The sequence below is a fragment of the Phyllobates terribilis genome, unplaced genomic scaffold, assembly GCF_046119375.1.
Source record: "Phyllobates terribilis strain yellow unplaced genomic scaffold, ASM4611937v1 Scaffold_7__3_contigs__length_470593459, whole genome shotgun sequence".
Taxonomy (NCBI): Eukaryota; Metazoa; Chordata; class Amphibia; order Anura; family Dendrobatidae; genus Phyllobates; species Phyllobates terribilis.
The window spans coordinates 137,061,044-137,079,276 of NW_027362767.1; the positions used below are offsets into that span (position 1 = coordinate 137,061,044).

At 47.5% G+C, this 18,233-nt stretch overlaps 1 protein-coding gene across 4 annotated transcripts in view; it reads right to left on the bottom strand.

Annotated features, from left to right (window-relative positions):
- LOC141153946 (NACHT, LRR and PYD domains-containing protein 3-like) overlaps positions 1 to 18,233 on the bottom strand; it is an 85,600-nt gene that overhangs the window by 42,487 nt on the left and 24,880 nt on the right. For all 4 annotated transcript variants that reach the window (XM_073639254.1, XM_073639255.1, XM_073639253.1 and 1 more), the window contains 2 exons: positions 17,973 to 18,144; positions 15,700 to 15,765 (listed from right to left, as the gene is read on the bottom strand). In XM_073639254.1, the coding sequence (XP_073495355.1) occupies positions 15,700 to 15,765; positions 17,973 to 18,144 (238 nt within the window). The remainder of the gene's footprint in view (positions 1 to 15,699; positions 15,766 to 17,972; positions 18,145 to 18,233) is intronic.

Consider the following 18,233-nt stretch of genomic DNA (forward strand, 5'->3'; position numbering starts at 1 on the left):
CCCGTGACAGTACCCCCCTTCTACGAGGGGCCTCCGGACCCTCAGGGCCAGGTTTATCCGGGTGAGTCGTGTGGAAGGCCCGAACTAATCGGTCTGCGTTAATATCCGACGCAGGAACCCACATCCTCTCCTCAGGACCATACCCCTTCCAATGAACCAGGTACTGAAGGGACCGGCGATTAAAGCGTGAATCGATGACCCTCGATACCTGGAACTCCAAGTTACCATTGACCACCACTGGAGGGGGAGGTAAAGGTGACGGTACCACCGGCGCCACATACCTCTTAAGCAATGATCTGTGGAACACGTTGTGAATTTTAAACGTAGGGGGGAGGTCAAGACGGAATGCCACCGGATTAATTATAGAACTGATCCTGTACGGCCCGATGAACCTGGGACCCAGTTTCCAGGAGGGAACCTTAAGTTTTATATTCCTGGTAGACAACCATACCCGATCGTTCACACTTAGGTCCGGACCAGACACTCTCCTCCTATCAGCCATACGTTTGTATCGGTTCCCCATAGTATTCAGATTCTTCAGCACCCCTCTCCATAGTGAAGCGAGTGATGAGGAAAATCGTTCCTCCTCAGGAACCCCCGAAGAGCCCCCCCTACTGAAAGTACAAAACTGGGGGTGAAAACCATATGCCCCAAAAAACGGGACTTACCAGTGGACTCGCTCCGCCTATTATTAAGAGCAAACTCTGCCAGAGGTAAGAAAGAAGCCCAGTCCTCCTGGTTCTCTGACACAAAACACCGGAGATATGTCTCCAAGCTCTGGTTCATACGTTCCGTCTGACCATTGGTCTGAGGATGAAAAGCCGATGAGAACGATAAATGCATCCCCTGCCGTGTACAAAACGCCTTCCAGAATTTGGACACAAACTGAGACCCCCGATCTGACACCACCTCGGAGGGTACCCCGTGAAGCCTCACAATCTCCCCAATGAACACCTGCGCAAGAGTTTTAGCATTAGGAAGAGCAGGAAGAGCGATAAAATGTGCCATCTTGCTGAACCTGTCCACTACAACGAGTATGACCATTTTACCCGAAGACGGCGGGAGGTCCGTAATAAAGTCCATAGACAGATGAGTCCAAGGACGCTCCGGGATCTTCAAAGGTAAGAGGGCCCCAGATGGACGGGTATGTGAGGTCTTAGAGCGCGCACAAACCCCACAGGACGCGACAAAAGTTACCACCTCCTTATGTAAGTTAGGCCACCAAAACCGACGCGAGAGGAGATACACAGTTGCTTTACACCCCGGGTGTCCTGCAAAAACTGAGTTATGGTGTGCCTCGATCACCTTTTGTCGTAACTGATCTGGAACAAACAGTCTCCCCGGAGGTCCAACAGGGGCGTCCCCCTGAGCCTCCAATACCTCCTCCTCAAGCTCAGAGCATACTGCCGAAACCACCACCCCCTCCTGAAGGATAGGAATCGGGTCGTCCGTATTCCCGGCCCCAGGGAAACTACGAGATAAGGCATCCGCCTTTACATTTTTTGACCCAGGATGATATGTAACGACAAAATTAAACCTGGTAAAAAACAATGACCACCTAGCTTGTCTGGGATTCAGACGTTTCGCGGACTCCAGATATAGCAGGTTCTTGTGATCGGTGATGACGGTGACCGGATGGACTGCCCCCTCTAAAAAATGGCGCCACTCCTCAAAAGCTAACTTAATGGCCAAGAGTTCCCTATTGCCGACATCGTAATTCCTCTCAGCGGACGACAATTTTTTAGAGAAAAAGGCGCACGGATGCCACTTACCAGGGGACGAACCTTGTGACAATACTGCTCCCACCCCTACCTCAGAAGCGTCTACCTCTACAATGAATGGCTGTGACGCATCAGGTTGAATGAGTATGGGTGCCGAGGCAAAACATTTTTTCAAGGAGGAGAATGCTTGACAAGCCTTGTCAGACCACCTAGAAAAATCCGTCCCCTTTTTAGTCATGTCTGTGAGAGGCTTAACCATGGACGAGAAATTACGAATGAACTTCCGGTAATAATTAGCAAACCCCAGGAAACGTTGTAGTGCCTTAAGATTCTCTGGCCGATCCCACTCAAGAACTGCCCGCACTTTCCCAGGGTCCATACGAAAACCGGACGCTGAAACCAGGAAGCCTAAAAACTGGAGTTCCTGTACGGCGAACACACACTTTTCCCATTTGGCATACAGTTTATTATTCCGCAAGATCTGTAACACCTGCCTAACGTGCTCCTGATGAGACACCAGATCCGGCGAGTAAATTAAGATATCATGCAGATATATGACAACAAACTGTCCCACCAGGCGGCGAAAAATGTCATTAACAAAGTGTTGGAACACCGCCGGGGCATTAGTCAGACCGAATGGCATGACCAGGTTCTCATAATGCCCCTCCGGAGTGTTAAACGCCGTCTTCCACTCATCCCCCTCCTTCATCCTAATCAGATTGTACGCCCCCCTGAGATCCAACTTAGAGAACCATTTGGCGCCCACGATCTGATTAAAGAGATCGGGAATAAGTGGGAGCGGATACGGATCTCGGACCGTAATCCGATTAAGTTCACGGAAATCCAGGCAAGGGCGTAGGCCTCCATCTTTCTTCTTAACAAAGAAGAACCCCGCGGCCACCGGTGAAGATGAAGGTCTAATATGCCCCTTAGCCAGACTTTCTGAAATATAATCCTTCATGGCCTGCCTCTCAGGACCAGAAAGGTTATACAACCAAGCTTTAGGTAACTTGGCCTCAGGGAGCAGTTTTACCGAACAGTCATACTCGCGATGACGAGGTAGTTCCTGACACCCTTTCTCCGAGAATACATCCTCAAAGTCCGCCAGAAATGGAGGTAAGACCCTAGGAGTAACCGCACCGATGACCGTATTCATGCAGTTTTTATTACAGAATTTACTCCATTGGCTTATCTCTCTGGATTGCCAATTAATAACCGGGTTATGCTTAGTTAACCAAGGAAGGCCCAACACTATAGGAGTGGGAAGACCCTCCAACACGTAGCAAGACAACAGTTCTTTATGTATCGCCCCCACTTGAAGTTTTACGTTATGCACAGCTTGCAAAAAACTTGCCTGACCGAGAGGCCTGGCATCGATCGAGAATATGGGGATGGGTTTAGCCAACTCACTCAATCGCATACCTTGAACCCGGGCAAACCGAGCGTCCACCAGATTAGCTCCGGCCCCACTATCCAGAAGAACAGATATCCGCTCAGTTCTCGTACCCACCACCACCTCCGCCGGTACGAGAAACTGAGACGAACCTAGGGACGAAATACCTACTCCCAGATTGCCATCCACCACACAACCTGGGATCAACAGTTTTCCGACAACTCTTCACTCTGCAAGGGACGGGATGGACACCCCCCAATAAAATGTCCCTTTCTCCCGCAGAAGAAACACCTTCCTGTCTTATGGCGCACCACCGGTCCCCTCCCCCGAAATGATGTCCCTCCTAATTGCATAGGCTCCTCTGGACTGACCAGGGGAACCACCATATGAGGGGACCTTGTAGGAGGTGGAGTCATCACAGGGGGTGGAGTTATCCCGCACCTCTCCCGAGGCCGTCAGTCAATGGGAATAGCAAGGGCCATAGCGGCTTCCAGTGACGCGGGAGAGTCATACTGTGCCAACACATCCTGTAATTTGTCGGATAAACCTTGACAAAACTGGCTCCTAAGAGCCGGGTCATTCCACTGGGTGTCAGTGGCCCACCTACGGAACTCTGAACTGAATTCCTCCGCCGGACGATCTCCCTGCTGGATCCTACGTAACTTAGATTCAGCAAGGGAGATCCGATCCGGGTCATCATATACAAGACCCGGAGCAGCAAAAAACCTATCCACTGACAGGAGAGCCGGGGGAAGAGAGAACGCCCAAGATTGTGGGTCCCCTTGTAGGAGCGAGATGACAATTCCCACCCTTTGTTCTTCACTCCCCGATGACCGAGGCCGCAGCCGAAAGTACAACTTACATGCCTCCCGGAAAACAAAAAACTTGTCCCGCCCCCCAGTGAACCTGTCAGGGAGAGCTACTTTAGGTTCTGGTCCGGCTTGCTCCTGAGGATACAAAACCTTGGACCTAACGTCCGCCAGCTCCATGGACAAACTCTGCAACTGCCGAGCTAGACCGGCTACTGGATCCATGGTAGCTGGAGAAAATCTAAGTGGTCGGTGAAAATGTCACGCTGTCTCTGTGTACTGGAGGTAGGGGGCCTAAGCTGACCCTAAGCTGGGGCCCTGACTAATCCCTCTACCTGGAGGTACTGTTAAAGGTACAGAGGTCCAGGCCGCCAGCGTAACCCCTACCTCCTGAGGATCCCTGCACCTAAGTAATCTAGTCCTGAGAAGGACCCCTGATCACAACAAAAGGGGACAGGTAATAATATGCCCACACTCAGTACTTAGACGAACGAGACAGTACAAGGGCAAAACCAAAACCACCTTGCATACAAAAACTACACAACTACAACAGAGGGAACACCAACGGGAAAGGAGATAAATGATAAAGCGAGGAAGGGAAAAAACACTCCAAATACACTTAGCTCTGAAACTCCAAATACCACGATCCGCTCTGTTAGTCTGCATGAAATGCTTTCACCGACACTTCCCTAACAGACCGGCAGGCATTTGAAGGAGTCCCACTACAGCAGCATTGATTGCAGCTGGGCGAGGCTGGACCTCGTCTAGCACAGAGAGAGAGAGAGTTAACTCCCTCACTGCCGAAAAACACAAAGCACCAAAAACTCAGCTGCGAGAAGTCAGGCTGTGTAATCGTGACGATCTTCGTGGCGACACACCCGTGACATTTATGCATGTGTCACACAGCACATGGCCAGATAAGGTTGTAAAATGTTAAAATGACATTTCCCGGTGAATGCATTTGTCATAGTTGAAAGCAATACAAAACTGCAAAAACGCATAAAAAAATGCTACTTGTGAACATAGCCGAAGGTGTGGAGGAGTATTTTTGTTTTTGGTCATTTATTTTAACTTATACACAAGTCTTTTCCCTGGAAAGGATGTTCCTTAACATATTTCACAGGAAAAAAGTTTCACTTACGTTTTTGAACGTTTTATTGTGAGCCCGTAAAAGTGGCTTAATACCTCTGACAACGTTGTTGACAGCAGTGACCTGGGGTTCAGAAATGCTTCCTGGGGCGATCCCCATGCTGTCCCCATGTCATTTGAGCACTGTCACTATCGTTTTGGGCACTTGTTAGGCTTTTAAAAGACTGCCGGGAGTGCCACCGCAAAAATGCTCGAGTATCCCATAGACTAACATTGGGCTCGTTGCTCGGGTCGAGCACCCGAGTATCACGGCGAGCTCGGCCCGAGCTTCGAGCACCCGAGCATTTTAGTGCTCGCTCAACACTACTTATAACCTGACGTTAAATTCATCCATTGGTTTTATAAATTACTCTTTTGAAAACTGAAACCCTCCCAAATTTGGTTTAGGTTAAGAAAATAAATTGGCATCAATGCTGAAATATTGATCATTTAATGAACACAGAATGGTCAGATTTTGGCAAGACAAAAGTTTTGTCGCCTGGTCATATAATGCACCCAATCCTAGTTTACATCCTCACCAGTGCTCAGTAAATGATCGGTTAATTAGTGGGTGTGTATAAAAAGAAACCCAGCACCCCAGACCTTCACTTGAACTGCAACTTGAGCTCTGACAACATGCCAAAAATCCACCCTGAGACCAAAGCCTTGATTATCAAGAGGCTGAAGAGCAGATCCACTGCAGAGGTGGCTGGCACCTTTAATGTGTCTCAGCGACAAGTACAAAGAATTAAAAAAAGATTTGAAGAGACTGGAGATGTGTTTGACAAGCCCAGGTGCGGCAGACCCCACAAGACAACTGCTCAGGAGGAACGTTTGTTGGTTAGAAAATCCAAAGCAAGCCCCTCTTCCACTGCAGCAGAGCTCCAACAGGCCTGGTCACCTCAAGTCCCTGTGTCAACTAGAACAGTTTGTAGGATTCTGTCTCGAAATGGCCTCCATGGTCGAATCAGTGCCCAGAAGCCAGCACTAAACAAAAGGCAAATAAAAAAACGTGTGGCATTTGCAAAGTCCCACAGCCTGCTAAACAGATGGATGCTGGAAAAGTGGCGGAAGGTGGATTTCTCTGATGAATCTTCAGTAGAATTACACCACAACCGCCGCAAATACTGCAGAAGACTTAACTGGAGCCCGTATGGAACCAAAGAACCAAAAAACACCCAGAAAACAGTTAAATTTGGTGGTGGAAAGATAAAGGTCTGGGTTACATTCAGTATGGGGGTGTGCGAAACATTTGCAAGGTGGAAGGCAATATTAATAGCCGAAAATATCAAGAAGTATTAGCTACCTCTTACATTCCAAATCATAAAAGGGGTCAAATTCTGCAGCAGGATGGTGCTCCATCTCATTCATCCATCTCTACACCAAAGTTCCTCCAGGCAAAAAAGATGAAGGTGCTCAAGGACTGGCCAGTCCAGTCACCAGACATGAACATTATTGAGCATGTTTGGGGTAGGATGAAAGAGGAAGCTTGGAAGACAAAACCAAATAATCTAGATGAACTCTGGGAGGCATGTAAGACGGCATTCTTTGCTATTCCTGATGACTTCATTAATAAATTGTATGAATCATTGTTGAACCGCATGGATGCAGTCCTTCAAGCTCTTGGAAGTCACACAAAATATTAAATATGACTCTAATAGCACCACAACTTCATTCACCAATGTTATGCAACATATAATTGTATTTTAAGATAATTATTTGTTTGAATATCACATTACTTTCTGTGGGCGACAAAACTTTTGTCTTGCCAAAATCTGACCATTCTGTGTTCATTAAATGAACAATATTTCAGCATTGATGCCAATTTATTTTCTTAACCTAAACCAAATTTGGGAGGGTTTCAGCTTTCAAAAGAGTAATTTATAAAACCAATGGATGAATTTAACGTCAGGTTATAAGCTTTTTTTTACATAACATGGATAAGCGACATAACTTCTGTCAGGGAGTGTATACAATCCCAGTCACTGCCTCACATATCCCCCCCCTCTGTTCAAACTTATGGGGTTGAACATTTGTCACCATACAGGGTACTCGGGACAGAGAACTTCTACAGAGAACTGAAATTTTGTAGTGACAGAAACCACCTGGTGACTTGCGCATTCCTCTCCTTGGTGTTGGACAAAGGTCCAACTTCGACACTTCATTTAATTTCCAAAAATCGTTACAGGAGCGTAATGATTCGTCTGGTTTCGGGATCAGTATGATGGGGCTAGCCCATTCACTCCGTTATTCCTCGATGACTTCTAACTGGAGCATTTGTTTTACCTCAGCCGTGATGGTTTGCCTCTGGGCTTCGGGTACCCGGTACGGTCTCATTCGTACCCTTACACCAGGTTCGGTGACAATGTCATGTTGGAGAACCGTAGTCCCACCCGGTAGCTCTGAGAACACGTCGGTATTCTGCTGCACCAGCGAGCGAGCCTCCTGTCGCTGCTGTTTAGTGAGAGCATCACTTATCCTGACCTCTCCCTTGGACGCACCCCTGGCTGAGGGTACACGTACTACCACCTGATCGCCCTTGTTAAAAGACCTGACCGTGGCTCTTTTATTATATGTGCGCCTCCGTGCTGCCTGGGCATCTAACAGATGTTCTTTCACGATGGGCATGACCGCCGCGATCCGGTCCTGCATACTAGCCACGTTTTCAATTAGACTCCTATGTGGAGTCGGCTCTTGTTCCCACGTCTCTTTGGCTACGTCCAACAGACCCCTAGGGTGTCTGCTGTACAATAACTCAAAGGGAGAGAACCCTGTGGAAGCCTGGGATACCTCACGGACGGCGAACATCAAATAGGGTAGTAACATGTCCCAATCCCGTCCGTCCATAGAAATCACCTTTTTTAACATGGACTTAGGGTTTTATTGAACCGTTTTACTAGCCCGTCGGTTTGAGGGTGATACGCCGAGGTGCGCAATTGTTTTGTTTTTAGCAGTTTGCACAGTTCCCTCGTCACCTTAGACATAAAAGGGGTCCCTTGATCCGTCAGGATCTCCTTAGGTAGCCCAAGGCGACAGAACATGGCAAACAGCTCCCGTGCAATCAGTTTCGCCGAGGTGTGGCATAGCGGTATAGCGTCCGGGTACCTGGTGGCACAGTCGATGACCACAAGTATATGTTGGTGGCCACGGGCGGATTTTACAATGGGCCCTACTAGGTCCATTGCAATCCATTCAAAAGGTACCTCTATCACTGGCGGAGGCACCAATGGGCTACGGAAGCTTGCGGTGGGTGTGGACAGCTGACACTCGGGGCAGGATTCGCAGTACTTTTGAACCTCCACATAAATCCCCGACCAAAAGAAACGCTGCAAGATACGCTCTTGCGTCTTTTTAACCCCTAAATGTCCACCCAGCAGGTGTGTGTGTGTGCCATCTCCAGAACCACCCGACGGTACTACTGAGGTACCACTAACTGTTCCACGACCTCGTTCCTGATTTTGTCTACCCTATACTGTAGAGCAACTCACCATTGACCACCATGCGTGGAAACACAGTATCTACACCGGGCTGTTGAGTTACACCATTTACCTCTAACACCCTTTCCCGCGCCCGAGTCAGGGTAGGATCCTGTAGCTGAGCTGTCTCAAACGTGCCCTGGGACACTTCCAGCTCGGGGATCAATGGGATCTCCTCGACCTCTCCTGCCATCACCTCTAGGGGAACCTATCGGGGTTACACTCTGTCCCTAGGTTGGACACCACTACGGCAGGTACCCCTGACTCGGGTTCTTCGGGAACAGCGCTCGTAATAAATTTTGTGTGGTTTTTGTTTTTTCACAGAGTCAAGAACAGGGGCAGGTCTCTTCCCAACACAGTCCCATAGGGAAGAGTTTTTACCACTCCCACCACATGTTTCGTGTCCCCACATGGCGTGAACAAAACTACCTCCACAGTTGGGTACTCTCGGAGGTCCCCATGGATACACACAACCCGACAGTCCGTCCACTGGGGTTGTCTCCTGCCACCAGCGACTCATGTACCAAAGTCACTAGGCTCCCCGAGTGACTAAGAGGGCCTCTGTTGGGTACCCATTAACCAGTACCCAGCACAGTTGGGGTTCGCTGTCCGGGGGGCGGGCACTCGCAGTGCAGTCGGTCCGGGTGTACAGTGAGACCCGGCGGTTATACCCGCAGTCCATGGGCTCTGTAGTCAGGGGGAAGTTAGCAACCACATGTTCCGGCCCCTGACACCACCAGCACCTAATGGCAGAAGTACTGTTGGATCTTATAACCTTTTGGGAGGGAACTGGTCTCTTGCCACTCTCACTCCGGGGTTCACCTTCAGCACGGGTACGGTGCTGACTGTCCTCAGCAGATGGACGCGAGCCCTTTTCCGGTTCCTTGTTTGGCAGGGTCCGACGTGACAGCCTCGAGCAGGCAGAGTCTTGTATAAAGTCCTGAGTGGCCGAGTACTGCTCGATCAGGCTGACCACCTGGTCGAGGGTGCCGGGGTCCCCTTGCCCCACCCAACGTTGGATAGCAGCCGGTAGAGTCCTCACCAGCCGGTCGACCACCACCCTCTCCACCATCTGGGCTGGAGTCAAAGTCTCAGGCTGGAGCTACCTCCTTACCAGCTGCAGAAGGTCATAAGGCTGAGACCGGGCTGGTCGGGTCGCCACAAAAGCCCATGAAAATACGCGCTGAGCCCTCATGTATGTACTGATTCCTAGTCAGGCAAGGATCTCACCTTTGAGCCTCTGGTAGTCCTGGGCGTCCTCCCGACTGAGGTCAAAGTAGGCCTTCTGGGCATCGCCGACCCTCATTAACCCTTAATGCAGGGTTTTTAAAGGACCTGTGGCAAGAGCCACTGGAAAACCCGGGTTGTAGGGAGTAGGCCGTCCCACTGCCTTCCTGTAGCCTCCCCCAAGAAATGAAGGCCCTGCCGGGTTTTACTTAATCTGCCTTAGCCAGATAGCCTGACCAGGTCAATGCTCACCTTCATTCCTGCATTGCAGCCGCAGCTGTGTCTGTGACTGCAATGCACTCCAATGGGTTTAATAGGTCTCTGTACACATTCTGGGGAATATACACCGTCCCTTGTATACGATCCCAGTCACTGCCTCACACTGTGTTATTCTATGCAGAAAAGACTCCTGGCTGGAAGAAGTGATGGCGGTCTGTGCTGGATGAAAAAGACAAGCGAAGATGAAGGACTTCTACTAGAGACATCACTGGTGAGTCAGTGTGTAACTTGTACACTTACACTATATATAGAGCTCCCGTGTACAATGTCACTGGTGATCCCTGTATTACCTGTACACTGACACTATACACTATGTACAGAGCTCCTGTGTATAATGTCACTGATGTTCACTGCATTACCCGTACACTATACATTATATACAGAGCTCCTGTGTATAATATCACTTATGTTCACTGTATTACCTGTACAGTATACACTATATACACTATATACAGAGCTCCTGTGTGTATCATCACTGGTGACCACTGTATTACCTGTACACTGACACTATACACTGTATACTATGTAAAGAGCTCCTGTGTACAGTATAATGGCACTTATGGTAATATTAGTATTGTGTTTTTTTATTAATGATCAGTATTGTAATATTCGGTCACTATGTGGTGGTAATATGAGGTCTGATGATGGTGTGGCGGTATTTGTTCCTTGTGTGTGGTATTATTCACTTACTATGTGGTGGTAATATGTGGTCTAGTCATGGTGTGATGGTATTTGTCCCTGTATGTGGTATTATTTGGTTACTATGTGGTGGTAATATGTGGTCTGGTTATGGTGTGGCAGTATTTGTTCCTTGTATGTGGTATTATTGGATCACAATGTGATGGTAATATGTGGTCTGGTTATGGTGTGGTGGTATTCCTTGTATGTGGTATTATTCTTTCACTATATGGTGGTAATATGTGATCCGGCCATGGTGTGGCAGTATTTCTCTCTTGTATATGATATTATTGGTCATTTTAAAAAATGTATGTGACACATTCCCTTAAAGAAAAATAAATAAAAATATGCCTAAAAAGAGTATTGGATATTTTAACAAATGTTTAATAGGTTAGAGTAGAGTAGGGCCCGGCCAGAAGAGTCTCCTTGTCGTTGTGGCGGCTTAAAAAAATCTTTTGGCCAAAGCAAAGCTGCTGGCTATGTGTGTGATCTGGTGTTCAATGGGAACTGTTATAGTGTGATTGGTGAGGACGGGGTGCAGAAGTGGAGTTTTTCCAAGAGTTAGGGGTGAGAATGTGGAAGTTTAGAGGTGTGGAGTCGGAGCTGAGGTGGAGGTGGAGCAGGGGTGGAGCCTGGGTGGAGTCTCAAGGGGGCCCGAAAATTTTGTCAGTATGGGGCCCTGAAATTTCTGGTGGCAGCCCTGTACACACATATATGTATTTATACAGTCATGGCTGAAAGTGTTGGCACCCTTGAAATTGTTTTAGTAAAATGAAGTATTTCTCAGAGGAAATGATTGCAATTACACATGTTTTGTTACACAGGTTTATTTCCTTTGTGTGTATTGGAACAACACAAAAAAATCAATCACTTCCTATAACCATCAACAAGCTCCTTACACCTCTCAGATGGAATTTTGGAGCACTTTCATATTTGAAAGCGCCTTCTCCAAACAGTAATGTTAAGATCTCTTCACAGGTGATCAATGGGATTTAGATCCAGACTCATTGCTGCCACTTCAGAACTCTCCAGCACTTTGTTTCCATACATTTCTGGGTGATTCCTAAAATATGTTTGGGGTCATTGTCCTGCTGAAAAAAAAAATGACCTAGGACGCAAACCCAGCTTTCTAACACTGGGCACTAAATTGCAATCCAAAATCCTTTGGCAATCTTCAGATTTCATAATACCTTGAACACAGTCAAGGCACCTAGTGCCATAGGCAGCAAAACAACCCCAAAATATCTTTGAACCTCCACCATATTTGACTGTAGGTACTGTGTTCTTTTCTTTGTGGGCCTCATCCATTTTCGGTAAATAGTAGAATGATGTGCTGTACCAAAAAGCTCTATCTTAATCTCATCTGTCCACAAGACGGTTTTCCAGAAGGATTTTGGATTATTATTATTATTATTATTAGCTTATGTACATTTTGACAAACTGCAGTCTAGCTTTTTTATTTCCCTGTGTCAGCAGTGGGGTCCTCCAGGGTCTCTTGGCATAGCATTTCATTTCCGAATCTAAATCCCATTGAGCAGCTATGGAGAGATCTTAAAATTGCTGATGGGAGAAGGCGCCTTCACATATGAGAGACCTGGAGCAGTTTACAGAAGAGTGCTCCAAAATTCCAGTTGAGAGGTGTAAGAAACTTGTTGCAATTATTTTGTAACACAGGTGGGTGTTAGCCTACTGCGCAATTGTGCCGGGCTTACCCTAGAGGGGCATGACTAAGCAACTACCTGGTTTTCGCTAGAGCCTCTTGTGGTGTGGATAGGTTTGGCAGCAGGTAGTCGCCAGTTACCACTCCAGGATAGTCCCCGGGACTGCAGCAGCTGACCAGAGGGTCAGAGGAACGGATACGCAGTTCAGAAGGGCAAAGAAAAAACGTATTCAGATGGTCCGAGGTCGAGGCTGGCAGCACAGTTTCAATACACGTAGTTGAGGTCAGGGGCGGAGAGGTCAGACAGGACAGGTAAACAGGCTGGGATACGAGATACAGACAATGGAAGTACGCATGAACGGGTGCTATAGAAATAGGAACCAACATTCAGACAGGGAGTGGTATCAGAGCCGCCTTATAAAGGCCCTGCTAGCACAGGATATGCCGGGGAAACTAATCTCTGCAGGTCATAGCAGGGTAAAATTCCTGCAGAGACTAGCCACACCCCTAAGGCTACATGAATGTCACAAGTAATGCAGCAGTGCAGCATGAGGCAGACTAGCGGAAGGGCCTGACACTGGGAGAAATCGCACAGTGAGTAGAGGGGCGCTGAGGAGGCAGGCAAATTACTGCTGTGACATTTTTATTCCAAAGGGAGTGCAACCAAACATTAAGTTGAGGGTGCCAACAATTTTGTCAGGCTCATTTTTGGGGTTCTGTGTGACATTATGTCCAATTTCCCTTTTTTTCTCTGTTTTTGTGTGGTTCCAATACACTCAAAGGAAATAAACATGTGTATAACAAAACGTGTAACTGCAATAATTTTCTGGTAGAAATACTTAATTTTTTGGAACAATTTCAAGGGTGCCAACACTTTTAGCCATGACTGTATATATACATAAATCATGCATCAGTGGCATATTATGATGCATGATTATGACGTGCTCGTGTGACAGAACAATGTCACACAGATTCCAGCAGACCTGTCGCTGGTGCAGGGGTAGTAGTAAGTTTTTTTTTTATTGCGTATGGTAACTTGGCATGCACCTCTGATGTCACACCCTTAAGTCTTAGGCCATGTGCCCACGTAGCGTTTTTGCGGCGTTTTTACAGCTGCGAAAACACTTGTAAAACCGTCTGCCATGCAAAGCAACGTGAATTCGGATGTGCTGTGCACATGATGCACTAATTTGCGCACCGAATTCGCATTGCGTTGCAAAATGCAGCATGACCATTTCTACCGCGATTACGCTGCAAATTCGTGGCCATTGAGGAACATTGAAAAGCAGCAAACCCGCAGGTATATGTGGATTTGCTGCGTTTCAATTAAATTCAATGGCCGTGAATTTGCAGGGTAATCGCGGTGTGTGTGGTACCCGGGATGAAGAGGAGACTACAACTCCTCTTCATCCCGGCTACCACGCGGTGAAAAAAAGAAATAAAAAAGTTAAAAATAAACAAAACCTGTATACTCACCTCTCCGGCCTCCTCCGGTCTGCTCCCGGCCGCGTCCTCTACAGTCAGGACCTGCGGTGACGTCATTTAGTCACCTGATGGTCACGCAACCACTGACGTCGGTGGTCAGGTGATGGTCGCGTGACCATCGGCTGACTAAATGACGTCACCGCAGGTCCTGACGGTAGACTGCGGGACGCCGAAGAGAGAGGACGTGGCCGGGAGCACGTTTTAATTCTCTTTTTTCTTACTATAGATGATGCATTTAAAGCATCAGTTGTTCACACATTATAAATCCATGCCGGTTGCATGGATTTATATTGTGTGACCAACTTGTCAAGCACTTTTCCAAGTGATGCTCAAAATCACCTGGAAAGGTGCTTGAAAAAACGCTGAAAAAACGCTTCTCTCTGGCAGAAAAAAACTCATGTAAATCTGCATGTAAATCTGCATGTAAATCTGCATGCGTTTTTTTCTGCCAGAGAGAGGCAAAAATGCTCTGCATCAAATCTGCTACGTGGGCACATAGCCTTATAGATCGCGGTTTAGGTGGTGATAATCTGCCTCGGTATTACAGTAGTTATGTTCCACCACTATTGTTTTACCGGTTCCATAACCTTTTCCAATGTACAGTCTTGGATCTGCTCATACAGTGTGTCTGTCTCCTGACACGTGATAAGTCCTGTGACAAGGCTCCTTAAAGGGTCACTATTGACTTTTAGGATTGCTACTTCCTGTAGGTGGCAGTAGAGTTCTAGTCCTCTTCCTCTCTGAAGAGACAATTTGCATGTCTCCAGACAGACTCAGCTCACCCATTCTGCTGGGCTCAAGTTCCATGTGTACCTCTAGATTGTCTCCGCTCTGCTACATATGCCCAAAGTGAGTCTGACTACAACTCATCTCTGCTGTTCCAAGTTGTCTATCTACATACTGTACTTGGCTCTGCTGTTATAAGGTGCCTGCATAATCAACTGTACTATTCCAAGATGCCTGTCTTCATACTCGACTGATACTGTTCCAAGGTGTCTGTCCACATACTCTGCTCCACAGTTTTACATTGTTGTCTGCATTCTCGGTTCTGCTGTTCTTTGTACTTTTTCAGATTCTTGGCTTGGCTGTTACAAAGTGCTTATTTGCATATTTGCCTCTGCTGTTCTCAGGTGCCTCTCCACATTCTTGGCTTTGCTGTTCCAAGGTGCCTGACTACAAACTCTGCTCTTCTGTTCTAAGGTGCAATGATGCAACCTCAAATGTGTCATTTCATAACCAAGGTGCCATTCCGCCCACTCAGCTCCGCCATTCTATACCTCAGGTGCTATCCAGCCTACAAAGCTTTGCCGTTCCATGATGTACACAAGATGGATGAGTTTTGAAGCAGATATGCTTCAAAGATCACATCAAAGAGTAGACAAAGAGAATTTGAAGCAGTTTCTGATTTGGATTTTGAAATGGATCTGCTTCAAAACACGCGTGTGTAAACTTTGTGAGAACATACCCATATTCTTAATATTTTCCCTAAAAACTATATATATCAGTCTGTTCAGCGTTCCAGGCTCTCTAACATGCTGCTAATAGATAGCACAGCATTTCTAAGTTGACAGGTCCCTTTTAATCACCATTGTTTGTTTCTCGACCACCACCATACAAGCTTTTAATTGGTGCTTGTTCACTATATGGTGCTTTGTGGATGTTAATCCATTTAGGTTATGACAACGAGCGCTCCAGATATTGGAAACCATGAAAGCGATGGATCAGCTTCTCCTGATTACAGCCGTCCACCTGCTTTATCCCTTTAATCTGTTTTTGGTTACATTGGTTGAGTGTCATGACTGTAAGCATTATTTCTATTATATTTATATGCTGTAATTTTTACCTGCTAATTCTGAGGTCAGTGTGTGTCCACATTCATCCAGTATGATCTGCTCCACCAGAGTGTCACCTAATAGAAAATCACAGCTATGAGTGATTTTTATAGTGTACACACATCATCAGTGCAGGGTGTACAAACATAAATGAGAACTGTCAGGAATTATCACAATATCACAGCCCGGGAACGTCACGCAGAACCACCCACTGTGATCTCTGTGTCAAACAGCTCTCTGCTGCCCCCTATCATCCGGACAATTACATGATTGGCCGGCGATCAATGGAGGAGGCTGCAGGCTGTTCAATAGTAATGCCAGTTATCGGGAAACTAACAGTGAGCGTATGGTATATACACCTCCGGATTCCAGCACATAGCATATGGGTATATACCTTCGTACGATCACAGCTAATTCCACGATAACCCCAGACTGCTCGCTGCCACCACCAGTCGGTTTTTTAAATACAGTCTGACTGGAGGAAGGCCTGGTTTCTGGTAGCTTATGGCTTTATCTCCTGGTTATAGAACAAAGGAACAGAACTATTAAATTTTATATTTAATCCAGTGTTTGTAAAAAATATACAAGAGATTTTACAAAGGGGACAAAACAATACAGCATATACAGTTACAGAAAATAAAAGGGATTAACAAAGGAAATTTGCTAAGCCGCTTGCAGAGACGGATCAACTAAGCTGAAGGAGAGCGCTTCGCTTAGTTTATGAACAACACCCAAGCCATGCCGTGATACCTCGACCGTGCAGGGTTGTGTTCATTGCCGGTGGAAACCAACTGGTGATTGTGCTCATATGAAGTAACTGCCCCGCCTGTGCCTCCTTGTAGTGTAACCTCCAAGTGTTGTGCCTCAAGATTAGAGACTATTGTTACTGTGTAACTGACGCGCCCCCTGGGACATATTCCGTTTTGAGGGGAATACCCGGCACCGGATCAGATGGGGGGGGGGTTGTAGTCTCCGAGCGGCTGTGACCCGGTCCCGTGCCCAGGGCGTCAAGCTCAGGGTTATGTGGCAGTCTTTACTGATGTTATTAAAGTTCGTTGTGTCGACTACGCCACCCGTTGTGATGCGGTCACTGTGGCCGCCGCTGCAGCAGGGTCCGCTGAGGCTGATGGTGAATGCGCAGCTTGGTGGGATAACCCCCAACGGGAGGGGTATAGCCTCAGAGGGGACAGGCGCAGAGGATGGGGGTTGTGGTGGTGCGGTGCAGCCGGTAATGATGACAGACTCGGGTAGTGCAGTTAAGGGTCTTTACTTACTGCAGATGTTCCTGGTCACTCTAGCTCCAAGTGACCTCCCGAGCCGTGCTGCGTCCACCAGGTCCTGGATCCGGCCAACCCCCAAACAAGTCCGGAGCGTGGCCCTGAGCTCTCCCTCTGTCCTTCCTTCAGCCGTCCCCACCAGTGATTCACCTAAATCCAGCTCCCTCGGGCCTTCTGTTGGGCAACCTTTGGCCTCAGGTTCCCTGACCCTCCATGTGGTGTGCCTTCAGGGTGAATGTAGTGGGTGACCGTGACAGACTCTGCCCACGGTCTCCGGTCTCTGGCTGGGGAATGTCTTTACCCCCACCAGCTTGGGTTCCGGTACCCTTCTGCTGACTCCTCACCCGGTGTTCTTATTTGGGTTCTTGGGTCCCTTCTTTGTCCCCCTCTGGGTCTCCTTCTTTACTCCACTCTCTCTCCAGGGCTGTTGTTTCTTTCTGCAGGCTTGTCCTCTGCATCTGACTTACTCTCTGCGTCTGACCCTGATCCTAGTTGGTGCCCTCCTTATATATCCCTCTATGTGTGAGCTCAGGTGACCAGCACCCAATGAGCTCCTACCACTACCCAGACTGCTCCCCCTATCTGCCCCTACACTACATGGGATGTTCCTCCCCCCTCCCACTCCAGCCAGGAACAGGCTCGGTCGCACCTGCACATTTCTAAGTGGGAGTGCCGTCGGCCTGCTCCTCTGGAATGGGATGTATGTAGTGCATGCAGTCTATCTGAGCTCAGTTCCACACTCCATCCTTACCCGGGAGTGGAATATCACACCTCTGGGTTGAGGTGCAATACCCCTGTAGCAGCCGAATCCTCAGGGTGCTACATAACTATCAAGCTCAGTGCCTCAATACTGACATGTAACCAACAAGAAATGTGCCAATACTTATTAACCTTCCGCCCTCCTTTCTTCTGATCCTCCATGTGTATACACTGCTGTGGATAACGGAGATCTTTATTATTGTGGTAATGTAAGGTATTAATGACTGACATCACATACACAATGTTACCTCTGTGACGGAGCTCATCCAGTACAGCGTCCAGGCCGGGGGATCCATGACTCCTGTGTAACACATAGAGACTGACCCACAATCCAATCACGGCTTCTCTTCCTCTGTCATAAATATCCTGTAGTAAAGTCCGGGCCAAGGATTTTCTATCATTTTCTAGACTCTTGTATTTCTAGAACAAAATCAAGATCCCACATAAGGATCATTATACTGAGATAAATGATAGCAAATGGATACTATACACAGTTATATCATGTCTGT